This window comes from Camelus dromedarius, chromosome 7 (genome assembly GCF_036321535.1).
Source record: "Camelus dromedarius isolate mCamDro1 chromosome 7, mCamDro1.pat, whole genome shotgun sequence".
Taxonomy (NCBI): Eukaryota; Metazoa; Chordata; class Mammalia; order Artiodactyla; family Camelidae; genus Camelus; species Camelus dromedarius.
Window position 1 is genome coordinate 4,587,595 of NC_087442.1, and position 22,971 is coordinate 4,610,565.

General features: G+C 55.0%; 1 protein-coding gene and 1 non-coding gene across 8 annotated transcripts in view; one reads left to right on the forward strand and one right to left on the reverse strand.

Annotated features, from left to right (window-relative positions):
- LOC116154110 (uncharacterized) overlaps positions 1-1,653 on the reverse strand; it is a 57,755-nt gene extending 56,102 nt beyond the window's left edge. Inside the window, exon 1 of one of the 2 annotated variants that reach the window (XR_010381520.1) lies at positions 1,181-1,653. This is a non-coding gene — a transcript (uncharacterized LOC116154110). The remainder of the gene's footprint in view (positions 1-1,180) is intronic. The other variant, XR_010381521.1, reaches the window with a different exon arrangement.
- Positions 1,654-1,667: 14 nt separating this feature from the next.
- Positions 1,668-22,971, forward strand: part of PRKAG2 (protein kinase AMP-activated non-catalytic subunit gamma 2) — a 241,261-nt gene continuing 219,957 nt past the window's right edge. For 5 of the 6 annotated variants that reach the window (XM_064487191.1, XM_064487194.1, XM_064487192.1 and 2 more), the window contains exon 1: positions 1,668-2,584. In XM_064487191.1, coding sequence (XP_064343261.1) covers positions 2,471-2,584 — 114 coding nt within the window. In that variant the 5' untranslated portion in view covers positions 1,668-2,470. The remainder of the gene's footprint in view (positions 2,585-22,971) is intronic. The other variant, XM_031455727.2, reaches the window with a different exon arrangement.

Sequence of the window (22,971 nt, forward strand, 5' to 3'; positions counted from 1 at the left end):
TCCTTACTGTGAATCCGTCCCAGCAGGGACCTCCTCTCCAGTGGCTCTCCTGACTTCCCTTACCAACTCTCCATCTCTCCTTTCCAAACCACTTCTCAGCAAATGGAGTGATTTGCATGCCTTGGCAAATTATCATTGTGACAGGGGTTAAAATATTAAACCAAAGAGGTGAAATGCAAATGGCAGTGGGGGGTCATTTTGAGTGGGTAAGGGTAGGCTTTATACCACGTCATCGTAGGCTGAAAGCCCACTGTTTCCCACTTCTAACCAGTGTTCCCAGCATTTAGTGGAATAGTGCAGTCTCCCTAAGTCTCTGGAAATCCTCTGCAGGCAGCCAGTCAAAAAATGGTCAAAGCGAGAAATTCCACACCTGTGGGGTGGGGTGGCCACTTGGGTTTTGAACCCAGGTGTGGTCCCCTCCAGAGCACTGCACTTTCTGTCCAGAAAGCACTTCTCCAGGACGGAGGGTCTTCAGTCTGGCTCCATTCTGGACTGGAGAGCAGGAAGGGGAAGGAAGACAAACCCACCAGAAACCCACCCCTCTGAACCACCGCACACCCGGACTGCAGGAGATTTTACACAAGCAGGTGGAACTCGGACTGGAAAGGGAAATGGGAAAGATGGCTGAACCAGGGTTGTTCTGGGTCGGTGGGAGGCACGGCCTATGGGGCGTCCCTCAAGGGGTCTCACCCCTCCTCCCCAGAGGAGAGAACTCTGCGAATCTCTGCACCTGGACGGGAGTGAAAGCCATCTCCTCACCGCCCCCATGGCGTTCCCAAAGCGACTTTCTCGGGTGGCCTCCAGCATCATTGACTACGGGGAGCAGCTGAGGTGACGCCAGCTTTCAGGGCCCTCCGGTGACTTTTGGGGACCACCCTGTCCTCAGAACCTAGAGCAGGCGGGGAGGTGACTCCTGACGGAGCACTCACCTTAATTCTAGCCAGTGCCAGGGTCGCGACATCCTGGGGCACACCTAGGGGTGCCATACCGCCACCCCAGAGAACGCCCACTGGCCCTCGCCTACGGGCGATGCTAGAGGAGTAACGCGGTGGCTCGGACCGTGGCAGCACGTTGGGACACTCCCGGGGCTTCCAGCCCTCTCCCCCAGCATTTCTTCCACAGTCTTAGAAACCCGCGGTTTCCGCGGCGCCGGGCGGCTGATATCTCGCCCGACACTTACCGTGGATCCCTCGGTGAACCTGAAAGAAGCCGGGTGGGGTTGGTACGGTGCGGTGGGGGTGAAAACCCGCACTCCGCCCGCGTCACCGGCAGCTCAGTGCGCATTCGAGTCCGCATGCCGGCTGGGGGCCCCCGGGGGCCGCGGTTCCCCGAGAGGCACGTGCGGGTCGACGCGCATCCCACGGAAACTCGTGCTTCCGCCGCTGCCGGGTCTGCGGGGCCCAGCGCGCGTGTGCGTGTTTTAGGGGGGCAGGGGTAAACAGACGCTGGGGAACGAGGTGAGTCGGAAATCATCTGTGTGCGAGTCCCGAGCCGCCGCGGCCACGGGGAAGGAGAGGGGAGAGGAGGGGAGAGGAGAGGAGAGGAGCCCCCGCCCGCCCGGCGGGCGGCGGTGCGCGGCGGCCCGGGGGCGGCGTGGGGCGGAGGGGGGAGCGGGAGAGCGGCGCTGCACGCCGTGCACTTCCTGTTCGATGCACGCCGCCTTCCACCGCCCCGCGCTCCCCCAGCCTGAGTCGGTGCCAGGCCCGGCCCTTCACTGACCCGCTCAGGCCCGGGCGCTGGGACGGAGCGACCGCCTGCCCCCTCTCCCCGCCGGGCTCCCGCGCGCCCTCCCACCCGCAGGGCCGCCGCCAGAACTGCTCGCAGCGGAGCATTAGCCCAATTGCGAAGAGTATTCGCGTTTGCACCTCCTCTTCCCCTCCTCCCCCCTCCCTCTCGCCCAGAAAGGAGGACGGACCTAGTTCCAGGCTGCGGGCTGGTTTATTCTGCGGCCGAGGATTATATTAATATACAGACCGTCTCACTCTCGCCAGATTTCACAACCAGGCACAGGCACAGGCGGGTTGTTTTCCAAATTACCGCTTTTAATTGCACCTGCCTTTCAGATTACCTCTGGGAATCTGTGGGAGGAGCCGAGAGGGTGGAAAATGTTGCTTCGCTTTGCAAAAGGAAGAAAACTTTGTCACCCAGCAGGAGACCTCTGCCACGCGTAACTCGGCGAAAGACCAGAACCAGGACAGCCTTTGGCTTTGATTTTGCACCCGATGAGCCCGTAGGGGGAAGAGGACACGTTAACTCAGCGCTCCCGCCGACTGCCACCGCTGGCGTGTGGCGGCGGCCTGAGGTACCTGCTCCACCTTCCCTCCCCGCGGAAGCCCCCACGCGGTGTCTTCAGGGTGGAAGGACAGTAACACGGAGCGCGCGGGTCGAGGACGACGGCAGGGGCCAGGCTGGGAAAGAGAGGACCGAATTCCAGGAACAAGTCACCCGGAATTAACTTCTGGTTAAAGTTATGGGAAGCGCGGCCATGGACACCAAGAAGAAGAAAGATGTTTCCAGCCCCGGCGGGAGCAGCGGCAAGAAAAATACCAGCCAGAAGAGGCGTTCGCTGCGAGTGCACATTCCGGTGAGTCCCAGTCCCGCGGTCCCCGGGTCCCCGCCCTCGCTTCGCTGCCGACCCGGCGCGGAAGCGGTTAACGCGGGACGCCCCGCGCGCCGCCGTGCGTGCCCCTCCTGTCACTTCGCGCAGCTCGGGGAAGGGTGGAGGCGCAGGGCCGAGCTGGGCCGCCGTGCCCGGGCTCCATCCCTCTCCCTACCCGCGTGCCGCCAGGTCTCGGTGACTGTCTGCGGCGGGGACCGGGGACGCGGGGCGGGAGGCACGGCCGGTGGCGGGCTGGGCGTAGCCCGGGATCCTGCCCGGTGCGGGTGCGGGGGGCGGCGCGTAGTGTTGTTTTGTTGAAAAAGGACAGTGTGGACTGCGCTCTGGGGAGGTGGAGCCGCGCGCCGCTGCCCGGGACTGAGGGGAGGGGCAGTGGGTGGGGACAGCGGGCGGTGGGGCGGGATGCGTTGGCTGTGTAGCTGCGCCCTCACATGGACCCCCCCTACTCCTTAAGTTTTCCTCGGCTGTTTATGGGCCCGGCCCGGAGGCTCCTCTGCAGCCGGTACCTTTGCCTGATCCTGGGAACTCATTTCAGGCGTTGGTGGGAGGTGGGTTCGGGGCTCCCGAAGGCGTGCAGGACCTTCGCGAACTTCAGCCCTGGCTGGCCACGCCGGCGGCCGGGCTCGGACTTTAGCAACGTCGATCGGTGTGCGCCTTGACTTTGTCCAGCTAGAGGGAGCGTCAGGAGGGGTCGTATGCCTGCCCAGCGGTTTGCCTGCCCAGGTGGTTCGTGCCCCACCCCCTACCCCCTGTAGCCTTCCCCAGCCTCCCGGTCGGCGGTCAGGTGCTGGGACTTGCGGCGGCGCAGCCCTTACCTGCACCCGAAGGAAACCCCCAACTGGGTCACAGCCCTGGCTCCACTGACCAAGTAAATTTGTGCGCGCGCGCGCGTACACACACACACACACACACACACACACACACACACACACACACAGATACACACAAACACAGTAGAGGGCTCCTTGGAGAACCTAATTTTGTTCTCCTGATGACGGGTCTTGGGCACAGAGTGGGAGTGCGCAGTGAGTCCTACCCTCTAGGGCTGCCTCTGAAGGCACCTCATTAAAGACACCTCGTCAACGCTAATCCTCCCTGACCTGCAGCGGGAGGGAGGGACTGGGGTGGGGCTGCTGGCCGGCACTTTCGCACTTTGTGCTGTGAACCCCCTTAGGCACTTCACTCCTGTGTTTGCTGATCGCAACTCCTCCTTCCCACTCCGTTGCGTGCGTAACACCGGCCAGGAACGGTGAGTACCCGGAGCCCTAGACATCTGCTGGGTACTTCGGGGAGTAGCCCAAAGTTAGGAAGGGTGGCCAGCCCTCCCTGGCAGGGGGAAGTACAGGTTACTGGACCCCTGCCTGCTGTGTGGCCACCAGGGTGATGAACCAAATATGCAGGAATAAGCATTCCTTTGAGTAAACATTCTATTTGAAAATGAGAGGTTCCTGTTTACATTGCTAACGTGAGACATTTTTAGCTACCCTTGTAAAAGAAAAGTTAGACACAAACCTCCCTCCTGCAGCCATCAGTTGGGTGAGCCATTTAACCACTCAGCTTCTCCCATTTCTCAGATAATAATTCTGCATTGCCTACCTTGCAGGGATGTGGAAATAAAATAATTCACGGGAAAGCTCTTACTAATGGAAAGTGTTATGTGAATGTGTGGCTGGGACATCTACATCAGAGCACCTAATTTTAAAAAGAGAGAGAGAAGAGAAAATGACACTGTCTAGTGCCCAGGCCATATAGTATTCAGGCTGATTGGTGAGGCGGGTCCCAAGTGGGAGTGTGGGAGGGGGTACACTCCAGGGGGTGGTGCTAGTGGTAGCATAGGATAAAATCCAGGACCCAGAAAAGGACTGAGAGGCCAGGCTGTGAAAGTGGAAAAGCCACAGTATAATTGGAATACTCTGACCAGCCTTCCTGTAGGTGGTGATGACTTTGGCTGCTTTGGACAACATCCTTGGCCTGACACAGCCCTTACAGAAAGTACTATTCACTTGGTTATTCCACGATGTATATGCAGCACTCTGGTTGACGGTGAGGTCCAGGAGGAACAAGGGGGGCTCTCACAGGGCTTACATTTGCTCAGGGGACCCGGGAGTCTTCTCACTCACCAACTAGTAATTACCTGTCGATCCTTGTGCCAGGCTAGGTGAGAGTCACGCTCTAGCTGGGAAGACACAGCGTTCAGACAGATGTTAGCAGATGACCCAAGGGCACAAGATGACAGTACCTGCTTTCAGAGGGGAGAGGTGGCAGCGCATTGACATTTCAGAGAGACATTGGACCCAGAGGTGGCAGGCAGGACAGAGATGTGTCTCAGACGTGTCTGGGGCTACCACTGCCAGGGAACCAGCTTGAGTACCCCCACAGAGTCAGGGAGTTGGAAGACTGCTTCCAGGTATAGTGGAGCGCCCCTTTTCTTGGAGAAAAGGGTTTGAAAAATCAGGGAAGTCAGAAATGGACTGAGGCCAGATCAAGGAGAGCCTTGATGACTAGCAAATAAAACTAGTAAATGCCCAGTTAAACTAGAATTTTAGATAAACAATGAACAACTTTTTAGTATGTGAATGTCCCAGGCACCATTTGGGATAAGCTTACCCTCAAAAACTATCCATCGTTATCTGAAATACCAGTTGAACTGGGCGTCCTGTATCTTCTCTGGCAGTCCTCACTGGAAGGTAGGCCTGAGGATGGAGGACTGCCTCCTGAAACCCCTGAGAAGCTGCAGCAGACACTGCTGCTGCCCTGCCCGGCATGCCGGTAGCCCAGCCGGTGCTCGCCGCAGCGCTGCTGGACAGTTCCACTCCAGACCCTGAAGGAATCCTCCTGAGCAGTGGCAGTTTGCTTGGCCCCAGCGCAGGCCGGACTGGAAGTGCTGGGATTGGGGTTGTGCCCTCAGGGGGAACCCTCAGCCAAGGAGGGGTGCAGGTGGGACAGTCCCCCAGCCTCCTTGTTCCCGGAAGGATGCTTCTGATGTGTGTTCTGCGGGAACCCCCAGAGGGTCCAGTAGGGTCCAGCTGCAATTTACCCTCTGGTAGTCCAGTCGTTAATACAGCCTTCCTGGCTGGTCTGGCTTCCCTGCCTCACTTTCCCCACTCCCTGAGATAACCCACTGAACCTGAGTCATTGTCTCGTTGTCTGTTTGGGGGGGAATCTAAACCAAGAGGCAATAAAGGTGATGAAAACAACACTGTGTGAGGACTAGCCTGGTAGAAGCGTCCAAAGTAGAGTCATGGAAAGAGGGGCTGTAGTCCAGGAAACCGATCAAATGCTCTGGTGAAAGTCCAGAGATAAGGGTTTGAGGGCTTGGACTACAGTAAAGATAAAAGAAAGCAAATGAAGGTGAGACGTGGGATGGGTGAGCCTTGGTGTCTGATGAATGGCAAGGGAGATGGAAATTGAGTCGACCTTATGGTTTCAAGATATTCAGTGTAAGGAGTGGTTCTTGGGGAAAGATGGTGAGTCGGTCACAGCCACGGCGGTTTGAGCAGAGAGCAGCAAATCCAGGGGGGGGTCACATCCGTTTCCCCACCCCAGCACCAGGTGATCACTGGTGCCGTTTCCCAGAACATTCGGGATTCTAAGAAGTGGCTCCTGGAAGGCACTGCTGCTTCAGCAGCCCTGTGGGTGGGGTCATTCAGTGGTGTCCAGTGGGGCACACAGTGATGAGGCCTCCTGGGAACTCTAGAGTCCAAGCGACTTGTCTTTTTACTGAATTGGGTTGTGTCCTTTCGGACACGAGGGGATTCCGCCTCCACCCCCATATCTGGTGCATGAACAGAACCATGACCAAGGATGTTGGCGAAAATCACAGCAAACCGTCATCCTAGGCTCTGCTTCTCTTCAATCGTCTTTACCTTGCCTTCCTACCAATCGTGCCTGCGGTGCCCTGAGATATGAAAAAGAGGAGTCAGTTTTACAGGATACACTAGGGGCTTAGGTAACAGCAGCTAATGGGGACCTACAGTAACTGACTAAGGTCACTTATAAGTTGCGTTCTGTTGAAGGGAGAATGGCCCTTGGATCTAATGGAGGACGTAGCCTTGCTTGATTTTAGCCTCTGCTTGGATCACCTTTATGGGAAACCTTCTTGGATCTTGTCAGGGGAAAGAGAGGGAGAGAGAGGATGAGAAGAAGGAGAAAGCCCGTGTGCAGACGCCTTTGGGGCTGCGCTGGGCCTTTTCAAGTAGCAGGATGGGCATAGCGTTCGGAGTCCTGGTGAGCCGGCCCTCGCCTTGGTTCCCTTCCCTCAGCTGCCATTCCCAGCGTAAAGCGGGAACAGCAGTGAAAGCGGTGGGAACGCTTTTAGAAAATCCCTCGTTAGATGCCTCGCTGTGCGTGGCGATCTGCCAGAACCGTGCCCGAGAAGCTGTTGCTGCGAGCAGTGTGGTCTTTCCTCCTTTTTGTCCTGGAAAAAGTGGTTTCCCTATTAAGGTGGAAATTTATATATGTCATACGTATTTTAACTGATGGCCGTTGGCTGGGTCTTTGATCGTATTGTGGGTCTTTGGACCTGTTCTCAGGCCAATGACAGAGCAGGAGGCCAAGGGTTCAGAGAGGGCTTTGGGGAGAAGGACCCACACAGGAGCCTGTGGGGACACTGAAGCAGGCCTGGAGGAGTTCAGACTCCATTTGAGGCCGTGGCCCAATATTTACTGCTGACAGAATGCCCGTATCCCTGGGCCCCTTGGGAGAGTTCCTCCAGAAATCCTCACTCACTGTAGACAGTCTAAAAATAGAGGCAGGAGCAGCTGGCGGGTCGCAGAAGCTTGTGGAGACACGATTCAGCCTAGACCCGTCGCTAGGGATGCCTTTGCTTGCAGTGTCTCCAGGGTGAGCCTCACCCTGCTTGAGGCCAGGTGCCCTTCCCTGTGGCCATGAGCCTGCAACCAGTAGCCCCCATGCAACCAGAGCTGCTCTGCTGGGGCAGTGCGAGAAAGGTGGAGGCATGGCTGGGATGTGGGTGGGAATGGGAGCTGCCCTTCTACCCCGGGGTCTGGAGGGCCCAGCGATTGCAGTGCTCACTGCCCATCATACCATCGAAACACCCCAGACTAAAGCCTCAGGGAAGGGGAAAGGGGCCCCCTGCAGCACAGTGAGGGAGGTGTATGTCTCAGTTTTGATCTTGGCCTTGACCTTGGTCAGGACCACCCTGAATAAGAGTTAGGGTTTAAACTTGTGTGTGTGTGTGTGTGTGTGTGTTGGGGTGGGTGGTGGATAATGAGGTTTGTTTATTTTTAATACCGGAGGTACTGGGGATTGAACCCAGGTCTTCGTGCATGTTAGGCGTGCAGTCTACTACTGAGCTACCCTGTACATTAGGCTTTGGCAGTGTTTTTCAATATGTGGTCCCTGGACCAGCTTAAGTAGAATCACTCAGTGTTTGTTTAAAATATGAAATCCTAGGTCTCAGCCTAGAACTGCTGAATCAGAATCTCTGGGGGGTGGGACCCATGGGTCTGCATTTCTGATAAATTCTCCAGGTGACTCTTCTGCCTACAGGGGCTTAAAAACAATTGGTTTCCAACTTCCTCAGTGTAATACTGATCCCTTCTGCTCCCATGAATGATCCTATCAATCTGTCCATCCATCCGTCTCTGCATCCATGTATCTACCCATCTGTCCATCTGTCTATCTGTCATCTGTGCTTTTCAACTGTCATTGAAAAGCTGGCTCATCCTCTTGTCCCCACTTTACAGCCAGCCCAGCTGAGAACAAGGACATTCCCCATCCCATGGCTGGAGGACACTTCATTTGCGTCTAGCCTCTGCTGCCCTGTTCTCACTCCTTCTTAGACCCTATGTGGAGGGTTCAGGATCCTTGTGTAAACCGGGTTCTGAATACTGCAGAGTGGCCTAGTGCTAAACGCGACCGTTCACATCCTGGATCATTATTGCACCAGTCATTGAGAAGAGAGAGCCTTAGCTGCTGACTGTTGAATAAAGGCAGAGTATTTCTCGTTCCCAAATAAAGAGGAATGCCCAGAACAACCCCCAGCCCGAGTAGCCCAATGTGGTCCAGCCTGTTAGTCCACTCAGTATTTCTTGACTGGGCTTTTCAGTGGTTTGGCGCATCTTGGGTGCCTTGAGTGAATGTAGGCTCTTAAAGGGCCCAGAGCATGAGATCAGGACCTTTAGGAGTCAAGCTACTCAGTAATGGGGCCCCTAGAACTGTCCTATGGCTCAAGGGTTTATACACAAGGTCTAGATGCCTCTCCGCAGCTTGCAGGGTATGAGCACAGGTGAGTGATGCCTGGGCTTCCTGCAGCGTGGGCATTGCACGTTGGCTGAATGCCAGTTAAGCACAGTCCAGTGCTGGGCCTGTGGAGGGAATGGGCAGGCAGAGGACAGATATAGGGGTCCCCTTCTCTGAAGACTCTACCCTGCAGACCGTGCACGGACCGCCAGGGACCAGGTCCCCTAGTGATCTAAGCCGAGCACGCACAAAACCCGTGGATTGGCAGAGTCACAGTGACTTAGGGTCTACACTAGGGCTGGGTTCCCTGGCTCATCCTCTTGTCCCCACTTTACAGCCAGCCCAGCTGAGAACAAGGACATTCCCCATCCCATGGCTGGAGGGCACTTCATTTGCGTCTAGCCTCTGCTGCCCTGTTCTCACTCCTTCTTAGACCCTATGTGGAGGGTTCAGGATCCTTGTGTAAACCGGGTTCTGAATACTGCAGAGTGGCCTAGTGCTAAACGCGACCGTTCACATCCTGGATCATTATTGCACCAGAAGGACAGCCCCAGTACTGAGGTTACAGAAGCAGAAGCGGCAGCCCCATGTCTTGAATTCAGTTTTGCGTCTTTCCGCATGTCGTCAACGTGTTCCCGTTCTCCATGCTTTCCAAGTGTCTTTCCCTGCCTGTCTTCCCTGAACTGCCCTCCGCAATAAAACCCAGCAAACCTACATTCCACTGCTGGTCTACACGCGGGGGTTTCCCTCTGGACTAGAGTTTGACTAAAGAGAGCTGGGAAGCACGTTTTACTTGTCAAGGGCTTCTCTCGTGCTCAGGCTTTGTCCACGTGACTTCTGGATCAGTTCGTGTCCACTGAAACCACCCAGACGAATAAATGCGCTCTTAAAGGGTGCTGTTTCTTGCCTGCCTCTTTTCTTCTACTTTTCCCATTTCCTGTATGGATTTACTCAGCTCGCTGCCAGTGACGTTCTGCGTCTGGGCACCATTTCACTTCTCTGGGGGCTACTTAAGTTACCAAGCTGGCCGCAGACCCTCGGAAGGCCTGAGTTAGGATCCTGCCCCCTTTCTCCCCATCCTCCTCCATCCACCCTCCCTCTGACCCAGAACAGTGAGTAGGTGCACACGTGAACGCCCATGTCTTCACTTATTTTCAGACAGTGGACCAGCCCATCTTGAGATTCCAGGACAGCGACCCAAATGTCAGGATGTGGTCAGCATCTCTAACATGTGGGACAAAGGCCAATGAAGTGCTGAGCAGCTGAGTTGAAACAGTCCTTAATTTGCTTAGTCAATTGACCACGACCTTGCTATACCATGGGCAGAGGAGCCACATGGGAGAAAGGCTACGTCCCCAAGACTTAACCACTGGGAATTCTCAGACCCCAGTGCGCAGTGTGTGCAGCTAAACCAGATAAACAGTTGAACGTTAATCCGTGGAGGACAGTTTCTCACGTGTGGAACGGGGAACCTTAGCAAACTCAGGACCCTATGCCAGAGCCCACCTACTGAGGGGAACTCGGGCTGGGAGTCAGTCCCTGGGAGGGGACGGAGTCGGGCAGCAGCATGGCCAAAGGCCAACCACAGGACCAAGTCCCAAGTACTAAGAACCTACTCTTTCCCCCTTCCTGGGACCCAGAACAGATTAAGAGGGTGGCCCGTGGAAAGAACCTCTCGGACCCTGGCAAGAAGAAAGGCCTCAGTGTCCCTCCCATTTATCACCTGTGTCTCTGGAGGGCAGTAAGTCCTGGAGTCATTGGGTGCTGACAATGACACAGCCCGGGGAGGGGGTGGAGGGACGGAGGCAGGGAAGCCCCAGCAGGTCTGGACCCCATGGCTGGTCTAGCCCTGGGTTGGAGTGGTTAACCCAAATCTCACTCATCTCTTTCTTCCTTTCTTCCTCTCCCTACTTTGAAAATAATTTGATCCCCATCCTTTCCTTCCTGTGGACAGGAAGCTCCTTCTCTGCCAACTCATGGCTTGTCCCAGACCAATCAGATAGCAGCCGGGCTGTGGGGCTGGTGCCAGGCCTCTTGTGTTTTGATATACTCTGGTCTGGCGGTGAAGTTGCTGATGAATGTGCAACAAAGACCAATTTGCTCTTGGTAACCCCAGGAGTCCGGCCTTTTTTCCCCCGACGCTGAGGCCCGGTCCTGGCTATGGGAGCCATTCAACCCTGCCCGCCTCCTGCGGGGGCCCAGCGGGGGCTCAGAGCAGAGCCAGGTGCAGGTGGCACTGGAGTGGCCTCCACTAGTGCTGGAGGCTGGGCAGGAGGAAGGACGCAACGAAGCTGGAATTTTAGAAAGTGAGGCACCAGCTTCTCAGTTTGTAAAGAAATGGAGAGTTGGGTTGCTGGGACCATGTTCACAGTCACGCATCATTCAAATGGGACTGGGACACCTGTCAGCTCCCTTGTATCTGTTTCCCAGGTACTGGTGCTAGGTACTGAGGACGCAGAGGGTTGGGGTCATAGGTTGAATCGTGTCCCCAAAAAGATATGCTGAAGTCCTAACCTCTGGTACCTGTGAATGTGACCTTATTTGGAAATAGGGTCTTTGCAGATGGAATAACTAAGTTAAGATGAACTCAGTCTGGACCCCTAATCCAACATGACTGGTGTCCTTATAAAAAGAGGGAATTTTGGATACAGAAACTCAGGGGGAAGATCGTGTGAAGACGGAGGCAGAGATTGGAGTGATGTTGTCATGAGTTAAGGAACCCTGGGGCTGCTGGAAGCTGGAAGGAGCCAGGGAGGACCCTCCCCTGGAGGTTTCAGAGGGAGTGTGGCCCTGCCGACACCTTGGCTTCGGGCTCTAGCCTCCAGACTGTGAGAGAACCCATCTGTGTAGTTTTAAGTCCCCGCTGTTTGTTTGGGGTACTGTGATATGGCAGTCCCAGGGGACTCCTGCAACAGGGTCCCTGCCTTCACAGCACAGCTGGGGACAGTGAGCACTCAGCCCCGAGAGGGTGGGCCTGGGCCCAGGAATGGAGCATCCGAGGAGGCCGGTGTGGCAGCGCCAGGGCCCAGGCCTGCTCTGCTGGGCAGAAGCCACCCTGCTCGCCCTTCTGTTAACCGCTCACCCAGACTCAGTCCTGGGCCAGGGTGTGAGAGGTGGGGAGCCGGCAGTCCTGCTCAGTCCCCCGTTCGGTCTCCAGAAGACAGGCAGGCTGCTTCCAGGCAGCCGCCGGTCTGACGGGGAACCTCCACCTCGTTCCACCGGTCTCGCGGCGACGTCCAGCCAGAAAGCCGCTGGCTGTGGGCATGAAGCCGTCGTCCCCCGGCCCCATTCCTGTCCACAGCATGTGGTGTAACGAGCACCCCAGAGGACTTCCTTCCTCTTAGCACGTCAGACGCTGTGTGATGCGTACCTTCATCCACGGTGGCTGTGACTGATCAATATTATCAGAGACTCTCTGGGAAGGCACGGTTGTCATCAGATTTAGCTAATACTGATGGAGCAGTGCTGTGCACCAGGTGAGCACTTTTATGTAAGCTGTCTCTCTCTCTCTTTTTTTTAATTGAGGTATAGTCAGTTACAATGTGTCCATTTCTGGTGTACAGCATGATGTCCCAGTCATTAAGCTGTCTCTCTTTATCTCCCAAATAACCTTGTGAAATATTATAATTGTTGTTATCAGTGTTATTAGCTTTGCCATAGAGAAAGATGTTTCGGCCATCCGCAGCTCACAACTATTCTGATTCAAAGAAAACGCTGTGGGGTTTAATTGGGTTTTGAGGTCCCTGCTCTGCCCCAGCCCCAGAGTTTGGATGCCCTAATGCCTGTGAATGGTCCAGGCAGCCTGGGGTGGGAGGCAGGACTACTGGGTAGCCCAGACACCTGCCCCAGGTGGGGCACATGGAAGACTGCTGGTCTGGGAGACTACCTTCCAGGGCTCCGCCCTTGGGGTTGACCAGATCTCTGGACTCTTTATTTGCTCCCTTTTATATGAAGGTTATTGAAGGCTGTTATTTATGCTTCTCATCTCAAAAATAAATGATCCACCTTCTATAATTTCATAGGTCTTATTCCCTAGTATTTTCTCAGTTTGGGGTTTTTTAAATAACTGAATATTAAACACCAAACTGGGAATCAAGAAATCTTGTGCTGGGTCCTCTGTCAAATAACTGCAGGGCTTCTTCTGGTTGAGTTACCAAACATTTACCAAAAGCCCTTTGTGTGCCAGGCCCGGAGCAAGGCACGAGTGAAACTGTAACCAGGATGGGCACGGCCCCCACCCTCCCAAGGCTTACAGTCTACGGGGGGACCATGGGCACATGGGGGTTCACATTTGCTACTACCAAACACCCAAAAACACAGTGACCTAAAACAGCAAACATTTATCTTTCTCACGTGTATATAACATATACAATATGTAATTATATAATGATTATATATATTGATTATAATTATATAATAGTTAACATTATATATGGTAATCAATATGCTAATCTCATTGTATAATTATACGCTATAATTAAGTTGTATAGTAATATCATGAACCCATGAGTAATAATTGTTAATTAAGTATTACTTTATAATAGATGCTTATTAATATACCAAGATCTTAAACAGGTTGATATATTATATAATTGATGTCATTTAATAATAAATACATTATCAGTAATCATATAATAACCATATAGTAATAATCTATGTTGTGTATGTGAAAAAGAGGATTGCAGTCTAAGGTCTCCATCCGACTCAGGCACCATGCTTGTATGGACACTGCATGGTCCCAGGACAGGTGGGCTTCGAGGGGCCGTGAGGGTGAGAGAGAATCCAGGGGGGCGTGGAGCCCGGGTCCTCCCGAAGCTGGTGTTTGATAGCTCCCCCTCCATCTCATCACTGAGGACGGGTGAGTGTCAGAGGAGCTGTTTGGCCCTTGGGGAGAGGCCAGGACCAGGAGAACAGAGAGGTCACTTTTCATCACTCTTCTATGCTTGTTAGCTGTATTTTGAAATTTCTGAAATGACTCTGGGGCACAGGTAACAGGATATCCTTGGCTCACAGACAAAGAAGTGCTGGGCGGCAGTACTGGCCTGGCAGGAGACCCCTCTGCCAGGGGCAGAAGTGGCCTGGAGCACACATGGTGGCCCCCGAAGCATAGAGAGGGCAGCTCGAGAGGTCACATGATTGGCCAGCGGTGAAGCAAGTGGGAAAACTCAGGTTTTCTCCTGGAGGAATGTTGGGAGGAGAGGAAACCCTGCCTGGCAGGTGGACATTCATGGCATAATGTGAGGAAGGTGAGGAAGGCTTCTGGGGAGCCCTGTCCCATCTGCCTGGCCCGCCGTGGCGCTCTGCAGAGACGTCTGCACCTCAGGTTAGATCAGAAGACAATTTCAAAGCAGCTCTGTTTTTCAATGGCTCAAAATCAAGGCTGTGGGCAGTGGTGCGTGATCCCCGAGTCCTTTCAGCAGGGACCCAGGTTCCAGGCTCGCCCTGCCATCCGCTCTGCATCCACCCTTCCTTCTCAGGTGTGGTGACGTGAGATCAGGCAAGGCTCAGAGCACAGGCTTGGGGTGCGGGCTCTGCATTTATCACCACAATAAAACCCGACTTCAAGTCCTATGGACATATTTGGTTACATCCCTTGTTTAGTGATGATTTACCTCTCAAATGATCTTTCTTACCTTCACCTAAAAATTATTAGCCGTTGATTCTGTGCCTCTAGCTTTGGTCCTTGAATGGCGGGGGAAGGAGAGAAAGCCGGATGGGGCAGGGGAGAAGCTGGACTTTGGAGCAGTTACAACAGAGGCCTCAGCTGACCCCCAGGAACCGGGATGGTTCTTCAGAGGTGTCGCAGATTGGGGGAAGGGAAGGGCCAGACTTTCGTCTCCTTAATTGGACCACGTGCTCCTTTGAGGATGGTGTACAGCCACACCTTCATGTCGCAGCGCCAAGGAAACCACCTCCCACACGGCTACTGATGATGGGGAGAAAATGCAGAAGCCGAACAAGATAGTGGGGAAGGAAAAAAAGTGAGTTTCTGGAAATCCAAATGCTTAGTTAACTCTGCGAACTAATTCTGAGAAGGATGGGCAATTCAGTTATTTACAAATCTTACTGGAGCCGAATACCGTAAAGAGAAAGGTTTCAGATAAACCATGTGTTGTTGGTTCAGTAAAAGGGCAAATTCCAGGAGCATTATGGTGTTAGTTGTTTTTTCCCTCCGTCTCCTACCTGGGAAAGTTATTTGGGCTTTTTGCTCAGGCTAATTGACTAGTTAAGAGCATCGTAAATCTGCCAGGAGGTATCTAGATGGCGTGATAACCCTGTGGTTGGAAACCGGTTTGGCACCTAGACTGACAGAGGATGCCGAGCCCAAGCAGAGGGGAGGGGGTGATGGGCCCGTGGCCAGGTGCCCCACCTCGAACCACAGGAGGTGGGAGCATCCACCCACCGCTGTGACAGGCTGCACCCAGCTGTCGTTTGTGCCAGATTCTCGGGGACAGAGTCATTTGTGTGAGCAGGGAGACCGTGAGGGTTTTCATCCGCTCTGTGGAATGAGGTGAGGAGGGGTGTGCATCTGGGCGTCAGAGACCAAGGTTGCGATTCTCGTGCCATCACTGCTCCCGTGTTCTCTTGGGCAGTTTACTGATACTTCCTGAGCCTCAGTTTCCTCACCTGTCAAGTGTGGCTCATAGTCCTCACCTTCCCCACAGAGCTTGGGGGAGAATGAGATGAGATTTGTCGGTAGAAGCAAGAAGGTGGTACCCCAGGAATACTGGTTTCCTCGCCCTATAAAGGGGCCCATGGGGAAGACACCTAAGAATATAGCAGCGGCCCCCATACCACCCCAGGTTTCCTGGGGTGGTCCCACGGTAACGTAATTTTATTCTTTTCAGTGGAAGTGATTCTTTAATTGTCAGTTCAGACATAAATTCATTTTTATCCCTTGTAATGCTTTGGGTAAATACATTTACAAATGTGTTTCACAGACGTCCTCACTTACAGTGGGATAGTCCAAATGGCCAAGGCCTTGACTCCACAGTGAAAGCCAGTGTGTGCCCCGGGGAGTGAGAGGCTGAGCCTTTAACTGACCGTGGTTGGAAATGGCCTTTGCCAGGAGCTTGAAGGCCAAGTCTGGGGAGGGGGCTGAGGAGAGTTGGGGTGGCAGGTGTGCACATGGGAGCTGGCGCGCCCCACCCAGGAGCGAACCCTCCTGCGGGGCTCCCGCGGACTCTCCCGCTGCCCCTCCCCGTCGAGGGCCTGCGGGGCCCCAGTGGAGTCTTGTGCACAGAAGGCAGGCCTGCGGGCTCTGGGCACAGTGTGCCCCCTGGGTTGGAACGTGGCAGAATGGAGGAGGGTGATCAGCAGCTGGTGTTCTGGGGTTAATGTGTCTGTCCTCGTTTCCTTGGGGCACCTGTCATTGAATAGGGCTCTCAGGGGTTTGCTCCTCAGCTCTGGAGAGTGAGCACTGGGGACCTTTGGGGGGCACTCGGGCCTCAGGTGGGCCGGCGGGGCTCCCTTTTGTGTCCCCCTCATTCCCGTATGACATGGGACCTACCCCATCTTCCACAGTCAAGGCCTTGGGCACCGTGTGCCACTCCCAGGTGGAGTCTGTTTGTGCTTCTGTTTCTGACCCCCCACCGGGGCAAGGGTGGACGAGAACATGCTTCAGGAAGGAGAGGCGGTGACAGAGCCTGGCGAGGGCGGGAAGCTGGGGGGATGGGGGGCCCCGTGGAAGTGCAGGCAGGGAGTGGAGCTGGAGGAATAAAGTGTGTTTCAGCAAGTTCTGGTTGTCTCTGTCACAAAGAATGGAGGTGAGACACTTTTCCGCCTGTGTTTTTGCCCTCCTAGCTCCGCAAGCCTCTACCGAGAGCTGCTGGCAGTGCCGGCTTTCTGCCCCCTGCCTGCCTCTGGGCTGGGGTGCCTCACAGGCTGCTAATTAATAGTCGTTAATTAAGGGAGGGACGAAAGCATCTGATGGGGAGATGGAGCCTCATTAGGGTCCTCCTGGGTCTAGCATGTCATGATTTTGTGATACCTGCTGACACTGCTGGTACCCACCCGCCTCCTGTCCCTCCCAGCACGCGGTCCTGGCAGGCAGGGCTGGGAGCCCCTGTGGAAAGAGACTTGGACGGTGTGGCAGAAGGGGCGTTCTAATCCCAACCCCACGTCCCCCAGCATCACTGCCTTGGGCAAGTCCTGGAAACTCAGATTCCCATCTGCAATGGTGAGATGACTGCTGTCTAAGTGGGCTGGTCATTCAACACACTGAGCCCTGGACAGAGCTGGCCGCATTCCCAGTGTGTTAGCCCATGGCTCTCACCCAGAACGGAAGAGGTGGGGACAGTGTCGTTTGGAAGGCTCAGAGGATTTCGTACAGATCCCAAGGAAACAGGAGGATTCCTTCACCAGATGGCATCTCTCTCCCATGATCCTGAGAAGGAATCTGCGAGCAGGAGGCTGGGGTTCTCACAGATCCATGCAGCAGAGTGTGATCCCTGAACAAGAGGGGATGTGGTTTCTGAAAGGGGAGGCCACTCAGCTGGTTAGTGGCTGAGCAGTGCAGAAGAGAAGCACAAAGTGTCACAAGCCCTCAGCTTGGACGGAGCAAGGACAGCTCCGGGGTTGGCAGCCCTTCTGGGCGTGAAGCTGGAGCATCTGGGGTCACTCACTTTCCTGTCCCCCAGGCCTCTCCCTGCAAGCTCAGCCAGAGGACCCCAGAAGCGTCCTTTAGTCATGTGGGTGAAGATCCCGGAGAAGGGCTTGCCTCCACTCCACCTTCAAGGTCGAGACCAAGGTCAAGATTGGCCACTGCTGCTCTGTCTTCTTTTCTTTAGAGAACCACAGGTTTCCAAGGGGAGTGAGAAGCGAGGGGATCACACCCCCTCTACCTGTAGCTCCTCCTGCTGAGAGGCCAGGGGGTGGGGCTGGTCCTGCGGGGGGCTGCATTCTGGGTTCCCTGCCCAGTGCAGCTCAGGACCATTTTGTCACCGGGTCCCAAGTGAGCGTTCGTTGGTACCAGAGCTGCCGGCGCTGGGAAGTACATCCCCGGGTGGCGCAGTGATGCTGTCCCCTGACCCGACGTCCTCGCCACACTGGAAGCCTCAGGGGCCTGCTTTTCCTGAATCTGTTCTGTGACCGATGTCAGAGATGCTGGCCAGTGTCCAGCCCCTCCTCAGAGGACACTAGTTCTCCGAGCTTTCTGTGGTCTGAGAGCTTTTGAAAACACCTCTGGACGGATGAGGCCAGAGATGGGCTGGACCTGCTGTTTGTGCCCCAGTCTTGCAGGAAGAGGGGCTCTCGGGGGGAAAGGGAGGCTGGGCCCCTCTTGCTCTCCCCTGGACGCCCTGGGTAGAATTTCTATTCCATTAGCCTTTCCTCAAAGCGCCAGTGCGTCCCACACAGCAGGCACTCCCTAAACACTATTTTAGCTTCCACCGAGGCGCTTTTGGTTTTGAAGGTCAAACCAAACCCTTCTTATCTTTAGAAAACCCTCAAATCACAGGATGGATGCCCAGAAATGGCCAAAATGAGTTACAACATCACCTGGTCTCCCAGTGGCCGTGGTGTCAGGGGGTCGTCCTGGTCCAGGACTACTGAGGAGGCAGGACCTCAGTGCCCCCAAATCTCCCCTCCCCTCCACATTCGCAGGAAGGAGAGTGGAAGGGTCATTTAGAATTTCAAAGTTGGGAGAGATGCAGGTATTTAAATGTCCATCAAGGACCGCCTAGTCCCATCCTGAGAAAGTGTCATTAAAATACTTGGACTGAAAGGACAGGAGGCTCTGGGCACACACACACGAATGTAAGATACTCTCCCTGTTTCTTGAAGGTACGAGAAGCTTTAGCTTCAACCTCCTTCTTGCCAAGTGTCCTGGGCTCTTGCACGGACAGACGCAGGGGTGGAGACGTGCATCTGGGGTGTGTGTCGGCACTCGGGAGCTTGGCTCAGCTCCTGGGGAGGGCAGGACGCACGGTCAGGTGGAGGGAGAGGCCGAGTGGGGATGCGGTCTCTGCAGAGGCCTCGGGCGACACCTCCAAGCTGTGCTGGTTTGGTCAGTCCCGCATCAGATGAGGGCGGCTAGGTCCTGGATGCGGTGGCTGCCTTGAAAGGGCGGCGGTAGGGGCCGTCTTCCCACAGCAGTGCTGGCAGCCGGGAGCAAGCCCCTCGTTCCCTAGGGTGGTCTGGGAGGCACACCCAGCATGGACCCTCTGTGGAACGGCTGGAGGAGGCCCCTGCTACTCTTGGTCTCCATCCCATCCCTGCCCGGGGACCGGAAACAGGTCAGAGCTGTGCTGCAGGTGGAAGAGGCGGCCGTGTCTGCCCTCTGCTGCTCCCTCCCTCGAGGTGGCATCTGGTGCCTGTGACTCTCAAGGTCAGCCTTGAGGGGAAAGGAAGAGAAATGGCCACTAATGAAAGCAGCCGATACTCACTGAGCCCGCACGGCCGGGCTGTGAATGCAGTGGCTGACCTGAGCCCTGAGTGAGAGGTGATGCTGGTATCGGCCCCATGCTCCAGGTGGGAAATCTGTGGTGCAGAGGCCAGACTCCCAAGCCCAAGCCATCTGGCATCTGATTCCAGACGCTGAACCATGGGGCCCGACAGCCGGATGGTGCTGGGAGGCTAAGGGGGCCCCAAGGACGAGCGTGGAAGGGACGAGGGTGTGTCCCTCCAGCCACGGTTATAGGCTGATTGTAGACACAGAAGTCTGAGGTCTTGGACCTCCAGCTGCCAATGGGTCCACCTTGGGCATAGTGGCCCTTTGGTGGGTAGACCCTCATTGTTGAGCTCTGTGAGCCTCCGTGCTGCAGGGAGCCAGCAGCAAGAGGAGCAGGATCCCGAATGCCACCAGCCAAGAGAAATGACTCTCCCCTCCTTCAAGTACTCACACTGACTTGCACGTGATGCTCTCAGCCAGGCCAGGCCCCGACTTACTCACCCTCGCAGCCTCCGCTCCTCCCCACCCGCCATCCTCAGCCGACACTCTTCCAACAGCCTCAGTCCTTGGCTAACTGAGAATCGGCGGGTCTATGGGTTTTTTTTTTTAACCCTGATGTTGCTTTCCAAAAATCATGCTGGCTTGTGTCTTTGGATCCCTCAGGAAACCACCTTCCATGTAAAGCTGAGGAAATGGACTGATGCTTAAGACTCTGGGCTGAAAACCAGTGGTTTCTCTTGCCATGCATTTTCCTCCTTCGCGTGTCTTTTTTCATTTTTCGCCTTCTTCTGTCTCCCTGCCGCCTGCCTCTTCTCATCCTTTGTTTTGCTTCTTTAGAGCTAGATTTCACCCAGCTTGAAAAACCTGCCTTCTGACCCAATTCCCTTCCCTGTGGCTGCCACCCCAACCAGGGGTCACCAGCCGAGTCCCTATGGGGACCCTGTCCCTGGGGCTTCAAGGTTCATCTGCTTCTGCTTAGATCATTGGTTGACCTTTGGGTGAAATCATGAAATCCACTTACCAAGCGTTAGGTTAGGTGCTCAGCTCCCCGACAGCCTCTTTCACTTCTTTGGTCATTTAACTCTTCATCAGCACTGCCTGGTTCATACTATTACCCCCATTTTTACAGCTGGGGAGACTGAGGCTCAGATAGACAGAGCAATTTGCCCAAAGGACTCAGCTGGTGAGGGGCAAGGCCAAGTTTGAAGCAGGTACGGTTGTCTCCCAAATCCATGCTCTTTCCCCTGCAAGATGTCTTCTCATCCTCCTCCACATCCTAATGGGGGTGTGGGAGGCAGAAATGCCCTCCCAGAAGCTGCCAACTCCGGGAGGCCCCTCTGCTTGCTGGCAAATGGAACGTCCTGTCACCTGTGCGTGCTCTGAGGACCTGGCCTCAGGTTACGGCCTTGTAAAGGCCGTCACCACGAGCTGGGGCTTTGGGACCTGGGTTTCCCACCTGCTCTGTCTCTGCCGGGACCAGCTCCTTGGCATCACTGAACCTAAGTTGCTTCATTTGTAAAATAGCAATGAGAATCCCCACCTGGGGCTGGTAAGAGAATTAAATGACATCACATAAAGCACCTGGCAATTAACAAACGAATGAATTATAAGTATTAAACTATCATCCTCCTTGTTTGTTGGCTACAGTGTTGGGGGAGCCCTGAGAACGTGTAGCCGGGCCTGCGGGCGGGAGGGCTGAGCACTGAGTGCAGCTTGGCCACCCTGCTTGCGTTTCCTGGGGCTGCTGGTTTGCCTTCCTGTATCTTCCATCTCACTGCATCGCAGCATCCTTTCGCTAACGAGGACCGGGTGTAAGTAAGAATCACTGGGACTCCATAAATTCTATTTAAGCAAACAAACAAATCTCTTTGGTCTGTATGTTGGGTGGGGGTGTGGAGCTGCGCCCGTTCCCAGTCCTTTTTAGTTCTGCCCTCACTTCTTCCTCTGCCCCAGCTGCCACCCCCCGCCTCCTGATGGCGCATCCCACACGCACCTGATCCTCCTGCTGTTTCCTGGGCAAGTACATCCTGCTGCCCACCGTGGACCTTGTGGGTGGTGGGGTGTGGGTGGTGAGAGTGGGATGTGTGGGCAGCGGGTGGCTGGGCCCCCAGTGCCCAGCCTCAGTCTGGGAGGAGCAGGGTCCTGCGGCCATGATGATCCGGGTGGAGAGGCCGTGTCCTGCTGGGACTCCATCCTTTCTTGCGGTGTGCCCTGCATGTCCCCCGGCTCTGTGGGCTCCTGTGCTCTTGGCTCTCCCTCAAGGCAGTGGTTTGGGAATCACAGGAGGTGGGACTGGAGGACAGACAGTCCTGGTGCACTGAGGGCAGGAGAGAGTGCTCTGGGTCCCAGGGGCCAAGACAGCTGAGTCTAGTCCCAGCTTGACTATACAAGCTGAGGTGGGGCCACCTATCCCCTGTGGGTCTCATTCCAGAAGGCCTTTAAGGCCCCATGAAGCCCTGGGGCTCGAGCATTGGGTGGCCGTCTTTCTTCCCCTGACAGAGGCTGGATTGCCCCTGCCGGGTGGAGGTGGAGGACCATGTCATCCCCAGCCTCACCACCAGCCCCCCGGGGGCATGTGCTTCTTGAGTGCTGGAGGGGTGTGTGTGGGTGGAGAGAGAGGGAGGGCGAGACTGAGAGAGCCGTGTAGACACAGAGATACATGTAGACTAGGAGTGGGGAATGGGCCAGGTTTAGTTTTCTGGAATCTGCAACTTGAATCAACTCCTTGTTGGTTCATATTTAAAAGGCTCTTTAAAGGAATAAATGACAGTGGCCACGGCGGAGGGTAGGGGGAGGACCTCCTTTATGATCCAAGTTGGGTGCGGCATCGGGTGAGACGTGAACTGGGGTAAAAATAAGTGGCATCGGCTTCAGGTTTGTGGCCAATCACGCAGGCGTCCTTGGGCGGGTCGCGGGCCTGGGCCGAGATCCTGTCGCGGCTTGGCAGCAGGAAGCATCATGGTTTGGCGGAAGGGCTTGGGCTGGGACGGTCTGGGTTTGTGTCTATTCATCCTTTCTCATTTTTGTGTCCTATTTCCTCCATGGTAAAAGCAGATGATACTTTTAGGTCAAACCATAGGAAATATCCAGTATTTCACCATTAATTTAAACCTAGAAAATGATAATCTTATGGAATTCAACCTAATATCTGACCCTTCCACCATGTAAAATTATTGAAATTATCACATGAAAAATGTTATCGGAGGCCCATTTTTAAGCAGCTAAGTTTCAAAAATGCAAAGTATTGGGGGTGGAGATAGCTCAGTGGTAGAGCACAGTTTAGCATGCACAAGGTCCTGGGTTCAACCTCCATCAAAAAAATGCCGATTATTTTATTGGCAACCCTGTCATTCTGATTTTTCCCCCTTTGCTGAGGCCGAGTGTTTCTCTTCCTCTTTCTGGGCTCTGCTGCAGCCCTTTGCCTCCCTTTCGTCAAGACGCAGGGCCCAGGGAACAGTGCGTCGCAAGCACCGAGCCCTTGTTGGCCTTGTCACAGCCGTCACCTATTTTTAAAAAGTTGTCACGTCAGCGTCTCTGGGTGCGGGCTCAGTAAGGGGTACTCAGGAGATGGCCTGTTTGCACACAGAGTTTCGGGAAGCCACTCGAGGCAGCCGCCCTCCCTCAGAGGGTGAGATTGAATCTCGTTCAGAGCTGGAACAAACGGTCCAGAGCCCCTGCCTTCTTGGGGTGCACACGGAGCCGCGGCCAGGCCTCCCCCATCCCATCCCATCCCTCTTCTGGTGACTGATGCTGAGAGGGG